This window comes from Paralichthys olivaceus, chromosome 11 (genome assembly GCF_024713975.1).
Source record: "Paralichthys olivaceus isolate ysfri-2021 chromosome 11, ASM2471397v2, whole genome shotgun sequence".
Lineage (NCBI taxonomy): Eukaryota > Metazoa > Chordata > Actinopteri > Pleuronectiformes > Paralichthyidae > Paralichthys > Paralichthys olivaceus.
Window position 1 is genome coordinate 8,592,416 of NC_091103.1, and position 21,746 is coordinate 8,614,161.

The following is a 21,746-nucleotide window of genomic DNA, read 5'->3' on the forward strand; positions in this document are numbered from 1 at the left end:
CCAGAAATGAAGCATAAATCTATGATCTTTTGGAAGAATGAGTGCTTGTCATCGGTGCTGCTCTGATGCACAGGGACGCGGAAAGTGTTGCCTTCAAAGTTTCTCCTCTTCCCGGCAGGAATGCGCGTAAAGAGCGCAGCGTCCTATTTTTAATGGAGACGCGCTGCTTTCGTTACCTGCTTCATCTCTGCGACATTATGGCATCATTCAAATGCTCTAAACCAGAGGAACTGACATAAACGGCTTTATCTCTTTATTAATATGAACTTTACGTCAAGATTTTTTTTTATTTATTACACTTTAGGGGCTTGGATGTGCCTCTAAATGAAGCACTCAAAATATGTAAAGCATATTTATTCAGCCTATATAACATATTTGTGTAATTTATATGCAGATGTATAATTAAGATTATTTATGCTTAGTCTTTTGTTATTTAGCAATCATTTATTGTTTATTTCCCCACAAAAAAAATGAATGATATGTAAGTAAAGCCTAAAGGTAGTGCATGAATTTAACTGATTTGCACATTATTCACGCTGTGTATGGGTATGTTTCCTGAAACAAGAGCCCCTCACTCTCTTTGAGCCGCTGAACATCTGCAACCATTGAGCACTGGTGCATCCTCCCTCAGTCTGTCAGCAGCTGCCTGCCTCAAACTAAATATTCCATGTTGCTTTACATATGAATGTGAGGAAGAGGATGATGGGGACCTGCCACTGCCCATATACACTATCCCTCCTCTAATGTAATCCTTCAGCTCAGTTTCCAGTCTCTTTTGACGCTGTCTCAAGTAAACAATGTTAAGTGATAAGTAAAGTGTGTAGGAGGGCAGGAATGAGGGGAAGAGGAAGGAGGAGGAGTAGGAGGAAGATGTGAGGCGGCTGAAAGGAGGAGGCAGTTTTTTGCATGATGAGGAGAAGGGAGGGAGACGGTGAGGGAGCAGTGATGGAAATGTTGGGTTGACACGCCTTTGGATTGATGGATTTGCTTCAGTTGAAAATTTTCACATAAATAATCTTAAATTACAAGAAAATAACAAACTCTAAAACTTTGCTGGAAGTTTGCACCCGTCTAAACTCTGCAGCTGATGTTGCAGGTTACTGAAACTCAGCTCAAATTTCTCACACTGTCCCCCTCTCTTTCTCCTCACTCATGCACCTACATATACACATACCCCCCACCAGACACACACATGTAGTATATACCACACACTTGCACTCAAAGTGTAAACAGCGTGTGATAGATAGTTCGCTCCATCCTGACTCGTCCGTTTGCGTGTTGATCCCTTCAGCAGGCCCTGCTTTTCCTGTCCACGGCGTCCGTGATGAGTTACTACATGGATCCAGTTTCTTCCTACCCAGCCCTTCACCCCTGTGACCGTCTGGGCGCAATGGTAAGACCCTGCTCGTAAATTACCTCAGTGTTAAGGCTGCCTCAGCTACCTACCACACAGCTGGGCAGGAGTGTGAGGGAATGAGCGTATACTTGTGTAGGCACATGACAGTGCAGGAATGTGTGCAGGATCATATAAGAGCGCTGTGCTCGTACGGATTCCTAGTTCCTTAACCTCACGGAAGCACACGCTATCTCTTCACATTTTTCCTGCTGACTTGTGGTGTCTCTCTCTGTACACGGTGTTCTTTGTGATTTCATCAAAAGTTAGGAAACAGAGCTGTTGAACAAGACAACTTTCTACAAGGCTGCGAAATCACCCTTGTGAACTCCACCCCCCCCCCACCCCCCGCTGTTGCACAACCGGCCAACGCCAAAATGCACTTCTCTTTAGCGAGTATTGTAAATATTGAGACCTGCAGGCCTCCAACCTCGCCACTAACCAATCAAATCGGAGTCAGACCATAACTACTGAATAACATTTTTCTCAGCTAAGCCGCCCTCACAGTGCTTTGCAGCAGTCTGTTTGCAGGAACACCAAGGCTCTAAATGCTTTCCAAATGAGAGAGCAGAACACAGAGTCAGAGGCGGTGGTAGCCGGGAACATTGGGATTCCTGTCAGGAGAACATTTGAAGGGTGAAGGCCAAGGAGCGGGAAAATAAATGCCTCCATTTGTATGCAGAGCGCCAGCATATTAGGATAAGAGACTGAGGTTATATGCAAATGGCAACCCCTCCCTGGCCTGATAGACAACATAGAAGGATACGGCTCCCAGGTTCCTAATTGGCTCAGGTGGTGGGGCTTGCCTTTGAAATTGGGACTATCGTATACCACGACAGACTTGGTCAAAAAGGTGAACCTGGGTCACCTCGGTAGCTCTATTTACATGAATTATCAGCAAAAAAGCAGAGGGCCTGGTGTGTTTTATATTTTTATGTTTACAATTTAGCCTGTGTCAGTACATAGAGAGCACCTCGGGTTTCTTAGCTCCCTGCACCTGTGGAGAATAAAACCAGAAGCCAACTCGCTTCAAAGGTTATCATAATTTTTATGGAGAGAAATTATAGAACAGAGTGAGACTTCCTCACACATGTAACATAACAGCAGAGCACTTCTCCTCATGTAGCTTTGGTGTGGAATGACATGCAATCAGCCCTCTGAATCATAGTCCTTCTGCGTCATCACTGACACATAGAAATGCTCACATATATGTCATTTTTGCATCCATAAAAAAGTAACTCATTATATTGAGGGATTGATAGCAGGCTTACTAAAGATCACATTATCGCAAATGATAGTGATTTAAGGTGCAGGGCTTTTAAAAGGTACATTTGTCATTGCGTTGCAGGAAAATAACTGGGGGGGACATTTAATTTACTGCCCAGTTACCTCTTTGAACCACCAGGGGGCTGATGGACTGAACACCTGTAACTGTGTATAAAGATAGATGACTTGAGTGCTCCTCAAAAGTGAAGCCAAAGGATTTCGATTGCCACTTGATGATTGGCTGATTGCAGGTTATTTATCCTGCCTCCTCTATGTTAGTGAATGGGACATGGACTAAACAAAAAGTCAAAGAACACGGTAAATCATTTTTCTTAAAGATGGTTCAGTCATTTTAGGTGGTTCTTATCACATAATTTTTTTTTGTGGCTATAAAACTGAGGTGAAAGATCATGATTTAAAGCTGAGAGTGAATCGGTTAAAACTCGTGTAACAACGGTAACTAAATGCCTCGGCTCCATTCCCTGATATGATGCAGACTCTGGCTCCAAATACGCAAGACAGCAGCACTCATATCTGTGATATTTTGATTTGGGAAGAAGTGGAGATGCATCGTGCATCTTAATACACCGTCATAGTCACAACAGATGAATGTGTATTAATATGAAACTTGACAGTATCAAATTAAAATGGGTCTTTAATACATTTGGAATTTCCGTTTTTTTCACTTGTGCTTTTTTGTGTTCCAATATTGCAAAATACATTGAGTGATTCAAAAACCCTGCTCCTTTCTATATATGCTATTGCACCTATTTTGTGGATTAAACTGTCAGGTCCTTGAAATTTAAATACGTAATGTTCAAATCTTAATGTAGGCTAAAAACGATTTGGGTTGGAGTCACAACATCAAATACACTAACCTATTTATAGTTTATATAGACAGTAGACATGCTCTGTGGCCCAGTCCCTTCTTGAATCAGTCAGATCTTTTCACAGGAGGAGTGAGAATTGATGCCTCAGATCTCAGTGCCTGCTGGCCTTCTCCCATTTTAATGTAATGTACTGTATCAATTTCTTGGTGCTTTCTTTATGTCTTACCACGGTTTGATCATCGTTCAAAATGGGCCATTAATTCATTGTCTCACAAATAAGTGGCTTGTAATACATTAATCCTTGTATATGAACAATATTACCTCGAGATGCAGACGTTTGGCTTTTTTCTCTTTAGCACTTGAACAAAACAAATGATTCATGTTGCGTATTTGAACTTAGATGCAACTGAAAACTGTCTTTTTTTTCTCAATTACATACTAACCTATGCATTTAACATTACTCTACATTTGAGCAGATCAAAGAATATCATAGTGTCGATGTTATCTCTGCTGTTATCTATATCAGCCTAACTGTTTATTCCATAAATCATCCATGTGGCTCCTTCCATGCCTTGCTGATTGGCCCTGATAGGAGGTGGCAGTGTCCCATGCAAAGATCCAAAGAGCCTCGTAAACTGACCTGATCCTGATCTGGTCATCTTAGCCATCCATAAAGCTTCATGGCCGGGTACTGATAAATGCTTCTGTGCTCAAACAGGGGCTGGTTATCAGATCGACAGTCACTCCGTCAGCTAGCTTGTCAGTAACTCACATGACATGTAACAAATGACGGGCTAATGTGACTGTGTGGAGGCTACATTGGCAAGAATAAATATGGCATTGCTCTTGTACTACCTTGATGTGATAAAAAGTCAAAATTGAATTGTCACTGCTGTTTTAAACTATTCTTTTTAGATTTCCTATTAACTTAAAAAAAAAAAAAACCCACAATCAAAACTAGAAGGGCTCTCTGAAAGTGTATACCTCCATCAAGGCTAATGCCATTAATTATCTAGACTGCTTTAGTCTAATTTGTCACACCATAGTTCAATAAAGAACCAACAAAATATTTTACACTTCTCATAATAACATAAGAGATCTCTTACTTGGTGTTATGCTGTGATGCTGCCTGGCATATCTGCGTGCCGCTCTATTTGCAACGCTGTTTGCTGCATGCTTGCTTGAGCGATCAGGTGCCCCTACCACAAAGTTTCTACCGACCATGCAAACAGTCAGACCTCATAGTTTCAGCTGCAGTTGTACGCATACCTGCAAGTAGCATGCAATGCAGCTCTCTCTCTCTCTCTCTTTCTCTCATGCGAAACCTTGTCTTTCACTCTTTAGTCTGTGTATTAGTTGCTCAGAATCTGTTGCTTCTGAAAGCGACCTTTGTGCTCTCGCAGCAAAGAGGGTGATAAAAAATTCCTGGATCAGCGCATTTATTCAGATCTGCTACAACAGGTCAATGGGTTCTTCCTTGGGCCATGTCCCACCCGTCCACAATATGTGACAGAAAGTTAAAAAGAGCACATTATGTTTAGTTAGGCGCAGGCCTGTGAGAAAAAGGTCAATCTGCCGTTCACATCAGTTTCAAAATGAAACATCCAACAATATCTATTGAGCTTTTTGTTTGTTGTCAAATGAAGGTTTTGACATGCTATAAATGGCCAAGTGGCTATCCCCCCCCCCCCTCCTTACTATCTCTTGTATCCACATGGAATTTCATATCTACTCTGGCTCCCCCTGTCAAGTGCTGACTCCAGACTTCCCCCCACAGTGTAACCTCTTACGTGAACAGCTCAGAGATAAGCAGGATAAAACAACACAGCAAAGATAAACTAAATGAGTCAAATTTAGCCGCATGAGTTATCTGTAAAGGAAAGCAATGAAAAAAAAATCCAAGGTTGCACTGTCGGCCAAAGCCAGTCGTTAGTTTGATCAGCTGTTTTGGGCCTAAACTGTCACTACACCCTGAGGTACAGAAATAAAGTTTTTTTTAAGTAGTTAACAAATATATTTCATGGCTAAAAATAATTGTCACAATCTCACATTATTTTGAGAACAATACAACTCTGGTAAGTTGCAACCTTGTTAGAAAAGTCCCAATGTGATTTTCCTCTTGGAACTCAAGGCTTTGAAATGTTATTGCCTGAATTACATTCATGATACAGAAATTAATCAGCTGTGTGACATAAACAACATGCATCTATCCCATGCCTCTCTGTTCAGTTTGGCTGAACTATAATGTGTGCTGTTTGTCTCCAGAGGCAGAGTGGCGGGGTGGCAATCGGCCCTCAGACCCATCTACCAGGCGTAGTTCACCCTCAGCAGCAGTACTACCCATCGCAGCCCCTTTACCCCCAGGACATCCCCCTGCAGGAGGTGCCCAACGGACACGAGGTGTTCCCAACAGGTAAGAGACTGACACACCTAGCCCCACCTCAAACCTTTCGACAATTTTAGAAGAAGAGTCTATTTGTTGGTTGAAATTTGATCAGGATCCATAACTTGACAACATAAGAATAAATAGTAAATAATTTTACTTGTTACTATTACAACTACCTCCGTTAAAGTCCTTGGCCCTTTTTGATCATGTTGCACACCTACATGCTCCAATGCATGATGATAAAAATGTAATAGTCAATCAGTCATTGTGGATTTAACAGCCTAGAGCAAACAAGAGACTTTGAAATGGTCAGTCACACTCATGTGACATTCATGTCTGCAATCTTGACACACGCATTTAAACTCCCTAATCTAGTTTTCTAGAACAGAACACACACACACACACACACACACACACACACACACACACACACACACACACACACACACACACACACACACACAGTCTCTCAACTTGGCCTGTTGTTTTGTGTCTGCTGCATGAGGGATGTTGGTGATGCTGACCCAGAGGGCAATGCCTTTACCAGATACCTCCTCTTGTTCTCTTTTTTCCCTCTGTGTCCTCTGTACTTCTGGGGACAATCAAATACCCTGCATGTTTCTGCTTCCAATTCTGATTCTCTATTTTTCTTTTGTTTTTTTTAATTAGTTTTATTTTAAACTGGAACATTCCTTCCAGTTCACTGTGCTTGACTCTGGCCTCCTCTCGTCCTCAAAAGTGATTGATGCTGGTGGACTGGGATGCACGCCACGGGAGTTGGGTAGGGGTGCTGCAGGGGCACAAGCTTCCTTCCGTCACCTCCCTGAGCTGGATGCAGGGGGCAAGACAGGGGGGCAAAGGGCGGCCATCTTTTTCCCAAGCCTCTGGTTTGGTCCCTGGAGAGGTGGAGGGGACTGAGTGTGCATGTGTGTTTGAGTGTGTGTGAATGAGAGGGAGATTTGATGGGATTTACTTATGTTTGTTGCCAGAGACACACTCCTTTCGGAGCCCTCTCTTCATTGCTCCCAATGCTAAACCGTTGACATAAACATTGCTGAGTGGAAAAAAATGACCGAGCGTTGACCTTCTTTTTTTTTCTCATCCTTCTAAATCCAACACAGCACAGACCACAGGTCGAGGAGCGTTTGAGCCACCTGGAGATGTGGTTAGAGTCATTTAGCTTTTGTATATGACGATTTTGGGCTGCATATGGCGTTATGAGTCTTTACTAACCTCAAATGCGGCTCAGTCACCTCTGACACAGTCTCTGCACCATGCAGCCGTTGCTTTGACTCATTTCTCTCACAGAGTACACAGTCTTGTGTTTTGCTCTTGGAATTTGATTTAAATTCAATTTGTGAGTGGAAAAAATAAAACAACTATTAATCTAGGCATCCAAGAGATTTGGCACTTTGAAAATCTCTGCTTTGAAGTGACATGTGCATACCATTAATGCTTAACCATTGAAGTTGCAGCAGTTTTAAACAATTCGTTTTGGCTCATTAACTGCAAATTAAGGTTTTATTTAATCTCTGGCCATCAAATGAAGATTTTCTGGGATTTAATAGAATATAATGACCTCACCAGTTGGCCTACAGTATGTATAAGGCCCGCTTTTAAGTTAATTCTGCTAGATTCACTTAAAGTTTTCAGTGAAACTAGCTTGAAATTGTAATTCTACCCAGATAAATCAGCCCTCACTAAATAAGTTTCAAAAGCACAGCAGGTAAGTCCAACATTGACACCATTCTTAACAATGTCACAAGCTAAATCCAGTGTGCTGGATACATGGGATCATATATTTTGTTTTAAAGTAATTACATTACATAGGTTTTTACAGCCGAACTCTTGGTAAAACGTGGGGAAAGAAAGAGCACGGAGCAGATGTGAGGCGGGGATGTTCGATGTTAAAGGACCATCGCATGTTTGGCCCAGAGCCCAATGTCACACACACTGCTTCCTGACAACAACCATGCCATGGTGATGTTTACACTAACCCGGCTCCACTCGTTGCTATCCAACACTCACACCGCAGGCGCTGTTGTAAACTCCCATTGTGAAAATTCTCTATGTGTGTGTGTGTGAGTGAAAAAAAAAGGAGTTAGTGTGTATTTCTGTGTGATCTCATTGAAATCCAGGCACAGATATCACACACACACACTCCACCAACATCCTGCAGTGATGCACACTCCACACATTCATTCATTAAATTCACACCCTGTACTCTGGTGTGTATTGGTGGTGTGTATTGTATTACAGCATCCTCCCATTCAGTAAAGCGGGCACACACACACTTACACATACACGCACTCCCAGGCACTCGTGGGTTCACTGTACATTTAAACATTCACTCCCATTCAGTACACACAGACGCAGCTGTGATCTGGCACTCGGGGACCATTGGCCTGTGTTTTATTTGATGTGATTTGACAGCTGGACAGTTGGAAGAGGAGGGGAACGGGTGGAAAGCGAAGGAGAGTGGGCGGAATACAGTTTGAGGAGAGAGGACGGATAAGGAGAGGGATAAGTCACAGGGCTCGCACTGGCGTTGATGGGAGGAGAGGAGGGGAGGGGAGGAGGATCTGAGTCTTACAGAGAGGTGGGGGGGTTCGCCTCTGATGAGGGGCACGTCCTCACGGGCGCAGGCCCATTTTTTATTTCTAAAAGTAAACAGGCAGCCTGCGGGGGTCTGGGGGGTTATGGGAAAGAAGGAAACAGTGATGCTAATCAGGCCGGCGCACACTTCCCCCCTCCAACAATAAAACAAGAGTCCAAGAGTGGAAACACGGAAAAGCGACAGACAAGTGCGGAGGAATGGGCTGCACTGCTGCCATGGGCTGAGATTTGAACTGTAGGGTGTGTTGATAGTTCTGAGACAAGAGGTGTTGGTCAATAAACAGAAGAAAGAGCAGAGGTGTAAATTTGTGTTTTTTGTACATTTGTTGTTTTTAAAAAATACATTTAAAAGGATTTGAATGAGTTAACGTGATATGTCTGAGAAGTGGTTGCTGTGGAATCAGTTTACAGTAGAGTCCCTCTGGAATTTCTGTCCCACAGCTCAAATTACTGCTTTATTGAGCAAAAAGAAATTCAGATTTTGTTGTTTTCATAGGACATTTATTTGAGTATTTTCCCAAATAAATACTTCTGACCTTATGAAACTTCTCAGTATTTTTCCCTCACTACTGGCTTTAGGAATGACCCCATTTCTTCCTGTTAGGATTTTAAAGATTTTTTTAAAGATCCCTTTACCAGGGCTATACGTACTATAAGTTTGATTCCTAGGAAGTATGAGTGTAGTTAGTTCCTCTTGAAAGCATGGTGACTAATTACAAACCCCTTCAGTTGGAGAACAAACAGTTCTGAAACAAATGCAATCACTGACGGGGGATGATGCAACAGATTACAGCTCATCAGGAAAGGTGGTGCTTTAATGAATCCTAAGAGAGACCTCCCATTGTTTTAATGATTATATCGTGGGCTTAGTAATATTCACAGACTGTTAACTACAATGAGTGTACACTGCTAATAGTAAGGCTGACTCTTACTGTGCCTCATTTTAGGCATTCCCAGTCATATAAAATCTATTCTATAACAGTTAAGTTAAATTCTTCCATATAGTCCCTCAATATGAATAGCGTTTATATAACATTTACAAAATACAACAGGCAGCAACCGTGTTTTCACAGGCAGAGCATTGTCTTTCCAGACTTACATTTATTCAGTGAGAAACAAATGAAAACCACAGAGCGATGTATTTTCCCTTCAGCTGAGAGAGGATGAGCGGAGCATTATCTCAAAGTGTGGTGGTAACAGAGGGGAGGGAGGGCAAGACGAGGAGAGGGAGGATTGGGAGGCAAAGAGACCATGAGGGGGGGTGGGGATAATTGAATTATCTGCACAATGGAGTGATGGGGGGCACGTGGTGCCGCTAATGGAGGAAGAGATGTCCTTTTTAGCGGAGCTAATTGTTCAGAAAAGAGCTGAGCCTTGTTCAGGGAGGCCCTGCTACTTAGTAGCGCGTGCACAGACGCACACACTCATACACGCACATACTCTCAGAAGAGACTTTGGAATGTAAGGCACAGGCACAAGAGAGAGAGAGATGTACAGAAGCACAGTACATTAACACACACACATGCCGAGGGTACACCGCTTCGGTCCCAGCTAGTCCTCTGATCTCAGCAGGAGTGCATCCAGCCTGTGGCACCTTCAGACAGCATCCACCACAGATAGAGCTGAGACTGAGCTACTAGACAGAGGCCACAAGGACCCCACTGTTTTACTGTTTCACTGTCTGCTCTCTGGCTCTCTCTCTGTGTGTGTGTGTGTGTGTGTGTGTGTGTGTGTGTGTGTGTGTCCGTAACCCATCTGTGTGTCTGCTTGAGTGCCTTTAAATGAGTGACTGATTGATTACATGCTAAATGCTGTCCATTCACTCAACATATGAAACCTGTCAGGCCACATCCATTATCTGGGATGTTTGACACTTTGACAAATTTATATTGTATTGCTTTTTTGTAAATGTGAAAAAAAGTAGAGCTAAAAATTAAAATACTCAAATACTCCAAGCAACCAAAACTCTTGCGGCTTGTTGCGAGGGCACCAAGACCAAAGACAAATATCTTTTGACAGCTGAATGGATTGCTCTAAATCGAATAACCTTTCAGTTAACTCTGTGAAAAGTAGCAGGTGCAGCGGTTACATCTGAGGATTATAGACAGGCACACAGCACAGATGTGCCAGCGAGAGACAGGCAGCAGGCAGGAGAGCTCGGTGAGCAGAGAGAGAGAGAGAGCTGCTTTAGCTTGGGGTGGAAGACTGCGACGCAAATGAGTGAAGCCAGCTAACTGTCAAAACCATGGCAACAGCATTTGCCAGGTGAAGAAAAGAGACAGTGAAACCAAAACTTGTTTGATCTGGGACACGTGTCTTCAAGCAAACTGGTTCATACTCCAGGTTTCTTGGTCGTTGTATGAGAGTGAGACATTAACAATCCATCTGTCTCAGAAGGAAATGGTGCAATTTTTTACAACAATAGTTCTTTTTTGGGGTTTGCAAAACTTTGACAAAAGCAGCTGATACACACAGATCTCCATATAGATAAACTCAGCGTGTTGTGTTAGATTTTTATGGAAACTGTTTTCGCCCTGTCAGTCTGCTGTTCATAAAATCGTATTTGTCTTCAGGGTCACACAAGGCTGTCTAAGGGCAAATGAGATTGTCACTGCTCCAAGAAAAAATAGCTGAGAACCAGAAATGTATTCAGATGTTTCCCAGCAGCAGGAATTTAAAGCAACAACACTTTTTTTGTGGTTACTTTGTTGCTGCCTGTTTATGGGACTTGTTTTTACAATTTCAATTGACCTATTCTGCATTCTGAACATTAATTCATGAAAACACTGCTGAATAGTTTCTGATAATGCTGAAAAAAATCTGTGTGAAGAAGTGACGAAGGGAAGAAGAGAACAAAATTGAAACATGTTACAGTGACGCCAGACCAGATATTAGTCAGCAACACCATTAAACCTCTAATGGCCGCCCTGAGGCACAAAGGGACGCGGGTCGTCCTTTTAAGAACAGATATGAGGGAGTTCATTAACAGAAAACAAAGAGGTCCAGTCAGAGAGTGTGAGAGACTGACTGACTGAGGAGACGTGAGAGGTACTGCCCCCCCTCCTCTTATTCTTCTCTTCCATCACCCCCCACTACTTTGCCCCTGGTGAGGCAGCTCCTCTCACCGCAGAACCCACCAGCGCTCTTCCCAGACGAGGCTCCTATCAGGCCAATGAAACCTGATACAGGGCTGCTAATGGAGCCAGTGAAGTACCACCGGTCTAAAAATCCATGTGTGATCAATATCCCTGGCTCCCCGGCCTCCATCCAGATCATCCCATTTAGAAATACACGAGTACAGTACACGCAGTATCATATTGACTCACTCTAATAAGGTTGCTTATGATGAGGTTGGATGTATGGACAATGAACAAAAGAAAGGATGCATTTTTGTTAACCTGAGTCCAAACAACTTATCCTTGCTGCAACCTGATTTTCTTGCTGTTTTTAAAAAAGTAATTTAGTTCTAGTGGAACAGTGTGAGATTTACTGTTATAATCTTTTATTTCTGTTTCTGCTGCCCTGGGAGGTGTTCCCTAATGGCAGCAGTTTGCTCAGACCGGAGCCGTACTGTGTCTAAAATGCCCAGTCATTCTCTTGTCTTTGTCTTCCTTTTCCCAGTGACAGAACAAACTATTGATTCAATTTCCAGTAAGGCATGGTCATTGTTCCTGATTATTTTAAGATTTGAAAGGACAAAACTCGGAGAATATAATAAAGCAACGTGAGGTTTAGAACAGGCACAATGCCTTATTTTAACTAGATTTTCATTGAGGTTTGGTGAGACCGAGTTTGATTGACTTGTTCTAGGCAATGTTTTGCTGAAGAACAGAACAAAGCAATCTTTTTAATGTGGTATATGAAAGCTTAATGAACAACATCCCCAAATGGCTATTATAGCCTTGTTACCCTCTAAACTCGAAAAGGATAAAATACATTATATCTACACGGGGATGATTTTACAGGTAATACTGTTATTTTCAAGATTTACTCTAATACCTGATGGAGCTGTTTAAAGACACGAAAGGACATGGCTGTTTTTTATTGATCAGCACAAGGTGAGCAGGAAATACTCTGAGGTGTTTATGAGGGTGAGTTACAAGTTATGAGGAAGCCTGGACTTGTAGAATATAGGACACTGACAGTCCAGACTCTTAGTTCAGCTTTTAGTTAGTGGTTCTTCTTCTTCCTAAATCTAATCTTTTTTGTCCTCAGCAATTTTTAAAATCTAAAACCATCTCCAAAAGACCTATTGTTCTCAGACACTGTTCTTATAATTTTCCTATAGGGAATAAGTGTGTCTTATATGGCAGCCATATCTCTACTCTACAGTATATGCTCGAGACATTCCTTTAACAAACTATTTTAATTCATCTTCTTTGGATAGTAGATAGTAGGGGTTAGGAATCTCAGGGTAACTCACAATACGATACACAATACATTGCCCACAACAACGATACTATCTCGATTAAGTGATTCTGGGATACTTATTATGCGGAATATCGTGTTATCTATCTAACTAAACAATACAAAATGCTCTTAAAGAGGTAAAGTGCAGGATTTGTGTATTTATTCACTGCAATTTGGTGTCAGCTTCACACAAACTGATAAAACAATGTTCAAAAAAACACCATAAAGTGTCAGTGCGTCTTTTCCACACACCATGATTTGTCAATGTCCACACGTGCCATCATTCCAATGTAAAATAACTATAAACTGGCAAAAGTCCAAACTATATACATATATAAAACAAAATAATTAAATATCGACATTCAGTGCCTGCATATTGGTATCTCATGAGTCTGAGCGACAATATATTGCTGTATCGATATTTAAACCCACCCTGAGTAGACAGCCTATACCCCCTCACAGTAACTGTGGGGAAGCATTACTACATCTCTCTCTCTCTCTCTCTCTCTCTCTCTCTCTCTGACTTCAGCAGCTCTTACATCTCCAGTGATTTCCAACCCTGTGAAAAAAAAAAAAGAAAAAAGTCGAGTAATTTGCGGGAACATGTAAACTCCTGATGACGTGAAGGGGTCTCGGGCCAAGTAGGTTTCTCACAGAGGCGCGGGGGGGGGGGGGTAGTATGTGTGTGTGAGTGTAGAAGGGTGGGGTAAGTGCTGATGATGTGGGGGGGGCATCGTAATTGAATTGTGAATCAACCCCCCCCCAACACCCACCACCCTCTATACCACCCCTCTCCAAACACCGCCCCCTTCAGCTGTCGTCGGCTCCCTGCAACGCAACGCCCATCAGCCGTGGAGAGGGAGGAAGCAGCGAGCGAGCGTGTGAGTGAGTGAGTGAGTTAGAAAGAACGAGGAAAAGAGGGAGTGTGTGTGTAGTGCGGCGTGTGTGTGTGTGTGTCTACATGTACCGGAGAGAGAGATCTGAAGTGTAAGAAACTGAAGCGGCTCATAGTGTGAGGGGACAAGAAGAGAGAGAGAGAAAAGAAAGAAGGAGCGGGGCACCACCGGGACAAGAAGAGCCCCACTCTTTATTTATAGTGTGTGGGGCTGTTAGAATAAACAGAGAGGGACGCGGCGCTGATCCGATGATCATGACGGCGGCTGTCGATATGAAACCGACGCTCACCATCATCAAGGCTGAGAAAATGGACGGTGAGTGACACAAGTCTTCTGACAGTTAACGTGAGACTGTACTGCTGATGGGTTGATCCCGGTAACCGAGTTGATCCGCGCGTCAACCCTCGGAGGATACTGAGCGGGACACAACGTCCTGATGTGTCAGGGGTGAGAAGACGCTGTCGGTTGCTCAACATCGAACAACACGCAACACTTGAGGAGAAATGCACGCCAGAGGCTCTCCAGTCATGCAATAGGCTATTTATGTGCGTGTGTGTTTCTCATTATTATTGAATGAATCAGGCTCCAAGCGGGTCTGCTTTTGCAATTCACCGTATGATGCTGCGTGTGTGAAAAAGTTATCAGACTCCAGTTTTTAAATTTTCATTCATCACAGAAGTCTTAATGACAACACAGCAACCAGTTTAATTCATGGTCCTGTGATTCATATTCTTTCATTTGGCTGATAAACTCTGAAACACTGCACGCTTATTGATATTGATTACATGATCAGATTAATGTGTCTTCGTGTAAGTTAGGTGCTAACCCTGGCGAGGAACGCTTTGTAGGTTTGCTGTCTAAGTGCTTATCCCTCTCCCTTTCATCCTGCTTTGATCTCACTGGGGATCCATCGCCATCTGAGCACCCATCTCTGACCCATATATTGAGTGTCATACTTGGAGGGCCAGGGTATTCTGCCCATGTAGCCGGCATGGAAGTCAAACAGTATTGCTCACTGCCTCCTCTGCCTCCCTCTCTCCTTTCTTCTCTGCCTCCCCCTCCTCCTCCTTAGTGTTTGAAACTGGCTTTCCAGAGGGGAGGAGAGACAGACTGAGGTGATGAATCTGCAGTGCTGAGGCTTGCCTCTCTGACCCTGCTGCCTGGAAGACTTGGCTTGCTCCAGGGGTAGTCCAGGGCACAGACAGGGAAGCCCGCAACTGTGAGCTTTGTTTGTGTTGAGCTTTAAAAACTTTTGTGGTTTCACTTGTCTTTTTTTTGTACACAGACAAATGTTACACATGGTGGCATGTTTGGATGATTTGCATTTGACTTTGTTAGTAAAGTGTCAAACTGCACGCATCATTGAAATTTGATACTAAATGCTCGTGTTGACCCACTAAGGGACTGTGACTCACCACATTAACAACCTTCTCCTTACTGTCAATAGCTGCAGAGCAGAGATTCTCATATACACATCTCACAAATGCACATAGAAGGTACTGACAGCTGCAGTTCAGTTGCCAAAGTGTAGTGCCATCTTGCAAAACCATTTCGCAATGCCTGCTCCTGCTCACGCTCACTTGGGTGCAATCGGGTCAAGTTGAGGCTGCCAAGGAGGAGTTCACAAACACATCTTTTATCCACCTTTCTTACTCACAAGCATGCTTTTACGTTCACTCCTTGGTATTACTATGCTCAGAAGATAAATGTACTACCAAAGTCCAAGGCTATTTGCCATAAGACACAATATTGATAACCATTTGCACTGCGTGCATTCAATACAATATGAGCTATTAGCTCACAACTTACTGACAAAGATAAGCATCTGATACAGAGCCAGAACACATTTGTTCATTTGTTGGATGGTGAAAGTAACCTACCTCTCAGTGGACATGATGGCTCAGCTCGTCACAGCACAGATCAAGGGAATTGTAGGAACTAGACTTTTTTTTCCCCAACACCTGTAACCACATGCTTAACATACATACACACATACATACATACACCACTAACAGCCATAAGTGGTCTCTAGCCCACCTTACTATATTGTTTGTTTTCTTTTGAGACACAAGTGCAGTCAGTGTCATCTTACCTGAAGCCTGTTCTCCTTTTCTACAGCAGAGGTAATTCCCTTTAAAACACTCACACACTGCCAGGGTCAGAGGTGCAACCATTCTTCTCATGTTCCAGCCCAGGAGGCTTTTACTGCTCTATTTAAAATTGTAGCAGTCAATTCCTGACACAGCACACTCACTTCAGTGTGATCCAGTACATGGTAGCTTATTATTGAAAGCATTGTGTAGCCATAACAAAACCGCCATCTCTACAGAGACACATTTTAAAGATAGGGGACATTGGTACTTAACGGGAGGGGTTGGATTTTGACATTGCAGGCACACAATGAGAAAGGAGTCTTTCTTCTACTTTTGTATTATTGAGGTTCTTATTGCACGTTATAGTATATTCAGCTATCGCTACTCTGTGGTTCAGTATAGATTTAAACCCAGAGAGAGCTGTCAATGATTTTCAGTTTATGTATTTGTCAGATTGAGTGAGTCGTCTCTTTGAATTTCCTTCTATGTTCCTCAGATCAGGCTTCAGTGACTGACAGGAATGCTTGGAGGGCATGCCCTGCTGGGTGGCATGCACGCAGGCATAGGAGGAGCTTTCGTGGGAGGCTCACTTTTTATCTGATCAAAATGCTGCTGTTTGTTATAACTGGCATGCCTGATGCTTCTGCTGAGAGCCCTTATCAGGCATTGTGTTCCACACCCGCCACATACCCTACACATACAGGCCATACCATACAAATGATAACTATAGAGGCTTCACTGGTTGTCTCTCCCAAGGTGCCTCCCTTGTTGGTACAGTGTTAAGAGTGGTAGCTTATGCCAGAACAGAGGGAGTTACAAGCATCAGGTTTTTGCTATGCTGTGTTTGTGTCAGCACTCCTCCAGTAGTGCAGGGTATATATGTCAATGTTTGAGTGTGCGTGGCTGGCTGGCAGCTGTGCAAACACTGTTTGGGTGATCCGGGCTTCTCTTGATGTGGTCTGTCAATGAATCGGGCCAAAGAGAGCAAACAGGTCAGTTTTTCATGGGGTGTCAAACTGAGAGTAATGCTTTGCCAAATCAAAACTTGATTAATCAGTCCGGTGTTCAGTGCATAATGCATATGTTCCAGTTTAGAGTTTTACCAGACTGTGTTTATGAGGGCGCAACAGATACCAGCTTGATCAATGGGCCTCCCTGTGATGGTCAGAGTGGTCAATTGACTGGGTGGATACTAGTGAATTGGATGTCTGTTAGTTTCCACAATGACCTTGTCTTTCTTTCTTTCTTGCCCTGCTTAGTGATGCCACTATGTTACATCAGATAGGTATTCCTCCATTCAGCCAGTGTGTCATTCATTGTTCTTTTTGTTATCTGCTTTGTTGACCATATAAATATAAAACCATTATACTGCGTGGATACACACCCTAATCTTTTCTTATAAAGCTTACTCATACAGTGAGGCATGTTAGCACCAGGTACAGTAGTCTGCCAAATAGCAAGCATATGGTGAGAAAGAGGGCGTGTTTAAGGGACATAGAGAGTCAGATCTTCTAAGGTGTAGTCAATATGATGGTAGTAAATATTCCTAGCTATTCTAAAAAAATAATTAGAGATCAAAATGATCACAATGCCAATCCCAGCAATCTATCTTCTAGCTTCTCATTGTACTCACATTCCACAAAAAAACAACAACCAAAACAAAGGAAAATATGTTCCTTGGCCAAGAGAATAAAGCATTAAGAAACTTTTTTGTAACAGACAACTCTTTTCAATCATTCACCCACCCACTCACACAGTTCCTCGCCCAGTATTCCTCCCCCTCCTTTCCCTTTCTCCCCCTGTTTCCATGTATTTCTGCTGGCCACATGAGTTTCTATCAAGTCACCTTGATGTGGTGTAGAGTGCGTTCCTAGTGAGTGCACTTTGTCCCATCCCCAGTCATTCCTTGCTTGTAATCTCTGAGTCATGGCACTAGACGCCTGCTTCACCACATGCCACTACTGGCTGTCCGACTGCACGTCTGCTTGGTTTGCTTACTGGTTTCGTCTACCGCAGGCCTCTCCTCTCCCTACATTACCAGTCTGACTGTGAACCCTAACTGGCCTGCCTCTGCCCCAAAATGGCTCCACAACAGCCCACGCATCTCAGCATAGCCCTGAGTGCTTTATAACTTTTTTGTACTCATGCTGTGTTGCTGTTTCAGTCATATGGATCTACATTTAGGACCAGTGTTTCCTATTGTGGAATGGAAACTGTGCAAGTTTGACCTGTTTTGATAATCTGTCCACTGTTCTGAAAGGCACCAGGTTTGTTTTACCATGGATGTTTCAGTCGTCCACAATGAGACCATGTCAGTCATTTTGTTCAGTTTATGTTCCAGATTTTCTTCACTTGTTTTCTCTTTTGTTTGCTGCACACCACCTGTTTTTGTCAGTATTGCGTGCTGGTTTTGTAATCAGACCAACAAATGGGACACAGCCACAGATTTTATGTGTATCAGACACACAACATCAGATTCATACTCATTGTTTGGTCTGTTGAAGCATAGGATGGTAAAGAAGGGTGCGTTTGTGTGGGTGGCAGGCTCTGTTGTGTAGGTGTGACCCTGTGGTAATCATGACACATTGGTGATCCAGTCAAATCAGAGGCACATGGGTTCTAGCAGAGGATCTTGAGGGAAAGGACTGTAAGTTTTTGGCTGCTGTTGAAAATGTAGTAAAAGCAGCTGGATTCCTTAGCTTTGTCTGTCTACTGTGATGTCCCTAGTATCAGCATTTTCTACATATTAACATTAGTTGCCTTCAGCTTCATGTTCAGAACACAATGAAAATTTGACTCTGTTAGTTTTCTCTTAGAGAAATGTGGTTGTGTTTGTGGTAAATTATTGTTTGGCTTCACCTAAATCCTCATTAGAGATGGTCTGTTTGCTATCTAAAAGTTGCGATGGTTGGTGTGCATATTTAGAAGGTAACTGAGTCATCCGGCAGGAATTTTACAAGACATGGTCATTGCTTTCATCATGACCAGACACATTGTCAAACGAATTAGCATGATATTCTCTCAAGTCCAGTCATTCTTCGATGGAATGAGTCACAGCCTGTTCCTGCTTGCTTATATGAGTGTGTGTAGGCAAGAGAGAGAGAGAGAGAAATAGGGAGATTAAAAAGAGAAGGTAAGCAGAGTTTACAAACCACAAAGACGTGCATGTTTTGGAAAGTATTTCTATCTTTTATTGCAGTTGTGACTTGTTATCAAGTCATGGTTCAAATCTTTTAATCAGCATGGTCAGCCTGATCTGATACATTTCACCTACCATGGAAAATAACTTTTCTTGAATAAGATAAAGGAAGAGACATGTAGTCAGATATTTGAAGTTTTTTGCCCCTGTTGGCAGTAGAGCCTACACTGAGCTTAAAATAGAAGGGCAAGGAGTCCCTTTGAGCTGAGACCATTTTGCCACTTACACCGCAAGTCATTTTTTGGTCACATTAGTGGAAAACAAGAAAGCAGTGTGAAGCACATTAGCGATTGTAAAACAGAGGTGGAATGTAAAGCACGCAACATGAAAACAATGTGGTCTGGTAGGGAATTTATTTGTCAAGTATCCAGCTGCCGTCTTTAGTTTGCCTCCAAACAAGCAACACGCTCTTATATATTGTATGTTTGATGCATAATTGCATCCAGCCATTTTAAGACGCATGCACGCGTACATATTGCAAGAAAGGACGATGGTCGAGGGGCAAACGGTCCAGTGGATGTGTGCGAATGTGTGGCTGTGCACTGTCCCACGTAATTCACACTTATATCAGCAACCTGGTTGTGGAATGTATCAGTTTGGACTAAAAATATGGCAGGCACCATGTTTTCTGGAAAAAATGCAACACAGAGAGTAAACTGTTTGTCAGATATGTCGTGTGTTTGGTTTAATGCCTAAACAGTTCCCCCAGAGCATCCCCTTTCTGTTTACAACAGGGATGGAGCCTGGGAGGGCAGCTAGCCGGGATATAGCTACACTAGCACCACCTGCACTCACACAAGTACAGCGCTCGCATGTCCGTTCACTTTTCTCGTACTATGTGTAGCACTGACGGATTCAAAAAAAGACAGTCAAATCCGTTGGACTAAGAAGTGCTTTTATTATAAATATTTAACATATATGGAGGTCATGGAAAACCTTCAAGTTGAGTGAGATTCGTCAGTGTGTTTGTGTAGTGCTTTAGCGCAGATTTATCTTTTGAAATTTTTTTACAGTATTGGAGAATCCAGAGGTTGTGCAATGTTTTTTTCTGAGGAATGTATTACTGTTGCTCAACATTTATATGTAGAACCCAGTCTGTTTCACACTGTTTAAGATCATAGCTGCGACAAAACTTGGACACAGTTAAATAAGCAACAAGGAGCCAAATCCTGCCTTATCCTTTTTACCCTTATTCTTCTGGAAAGACTAGAATGTTTATCTCGCTTCTAGCAAAAATATGTTAAGTGTCTGTTGGCAATGATGAGGGATCATTTTAAACTGTCACATCGAGCGCTGAGACTTTGGCATAAACAGTAGAGTTAATGCACTTTCACATCATAAGCTAATATGATTTCAGAGATGGAGGCAGTGGAAGGAAAAAGGCAGCAAGGCAGCAATGGGGTATTAGTCTCACTTATTGTCTGTGTCAGTAGCCGGTGTGTCTGTGGCAGTGATCATTCTGGACAACTCAAATTTAATGACCAAATACGATGTCAGCAGTTGTACAGCTGCTTTACATTACCTCAGGTTTGTGCTTCACAGGGACAGCCAGAACCCAGTGGTAAAGAATAAAACTAGTGTTAGAGCACTGTTGTCAGTGATGTTGGGAGGGTCCTGGTATGTGTGTGGTATTTCTTTAGGTTAATACTGTTCTGTTTGGAGCCGACTTGGGTCAAGGTCTGGTCAGGCTTCATCAGATAGGCCTGGCTTGACCCAGGCCTACACATCTATTCCTGGTCCTTGGCATTGAGATGGAAATCTAAACAGCGGGGCAGCTGGCTGAACAAGCAGCCCTCTCAAAGCCAGACTGCCACCCTGTCCTCCTCCTCTTGCTCCACTGCAACCCTCAGCCACCACTTTATCACCCAGTGGCGTTGAATGGGCCCCCTTCATGTTGGTTGGGTTTATGACCCCGTGTTCTCAGACCAAGGGCCCAGACACAGATCCCCATCAAAGGCACTCTCAGATGCAACTGTCACCTCTGGTCTGCTGTGCATGGACTGGTCTGACTTAAAGAGCTGATTATATGCCCTTGGCAAGTAACCAAGACCTGCATCTTGCTGTGACAGAGCAGATATGTAAGCATGCAGAGATATTCTGGAAGGTTATGAAACCTCAGTGGTGCATCTGAAACATTTAGCCCTCACCTGAACTCACTAATCACCTCACATCCCACAGGAAGCGACAACTTAGCCACGGGAAATTGACTATTTGAAACAAGTCCGCCATACACTCTGCTACAGAAAGGTATACATGAAAAACCCAGCCTTTTAGACCTCATCTACCACCTCTCTGTAGGGCTATTTATAGCTCAATTGCATGATACAAAGTATATTGTCCCTTATTTGTTGGGTCTGGTTGCCTGCTCTACTTGTAGCATTGCATCATTCTGAGTGGAGGCAGCAGTCGAGGCTTTATGAATGAATCGAGTCTCCGCCAAAGGCTGGGAGATGGCACTGATCCCACTGTGATGTCACTCCAGAGACAAGGAAAAGAGAGGGAGCATTATGAGACCTCCCATTCATTCATCTATCTCTCTCTCTCTCTCTCTCTCTTTCTGTCTCTCTCATTCTCTCTCTCTCTCTCTCTCTCCTTGCCCACTCCCAATTCTCTTGTCCTGTGATGGGCTCATATTACAGACTGGTGACTCACCCCCC

The 21,746-nt window shown here is 43.0% G+C and overlaps 1 protein-coding gene across 7 annotated transcripts in view; it reads left to right on the forward strand.

The window, feature by feature from the left end:
- The window catches only part of ets1 (v-ets avian erythroblastosis virus E26 oncogene homolog 1), a 37,260-nt gene that overhangs the window by 321 nt on the left and 15,193 nt on the right, over positions 1-21,746 (forward strand). For 2 of the 7 annotated variants that reach the window (XM_020095251.2, XM_020095252.2), the window contains exons 2-3: positions 1,292-1,393; positions 5,755-5,902. In XM_020095251.2, the coding sequence (XP_019950810.2) occupies positions 1,292-1,393; positions 5,755-5,902 (250 nt within the window). Of the gene's footprint in view, positions 1-1,291; positions 1,394-5,754; positions 5,903-13,706; positions 14,113-14,869; positions 15,017-21,746 lie in introns of those variants that run through there. The other 5 variants (XM_069535092.1, XM_069535091.1, XM_020095255.2 and 2 more) reach the window with 5 other exon arrangements.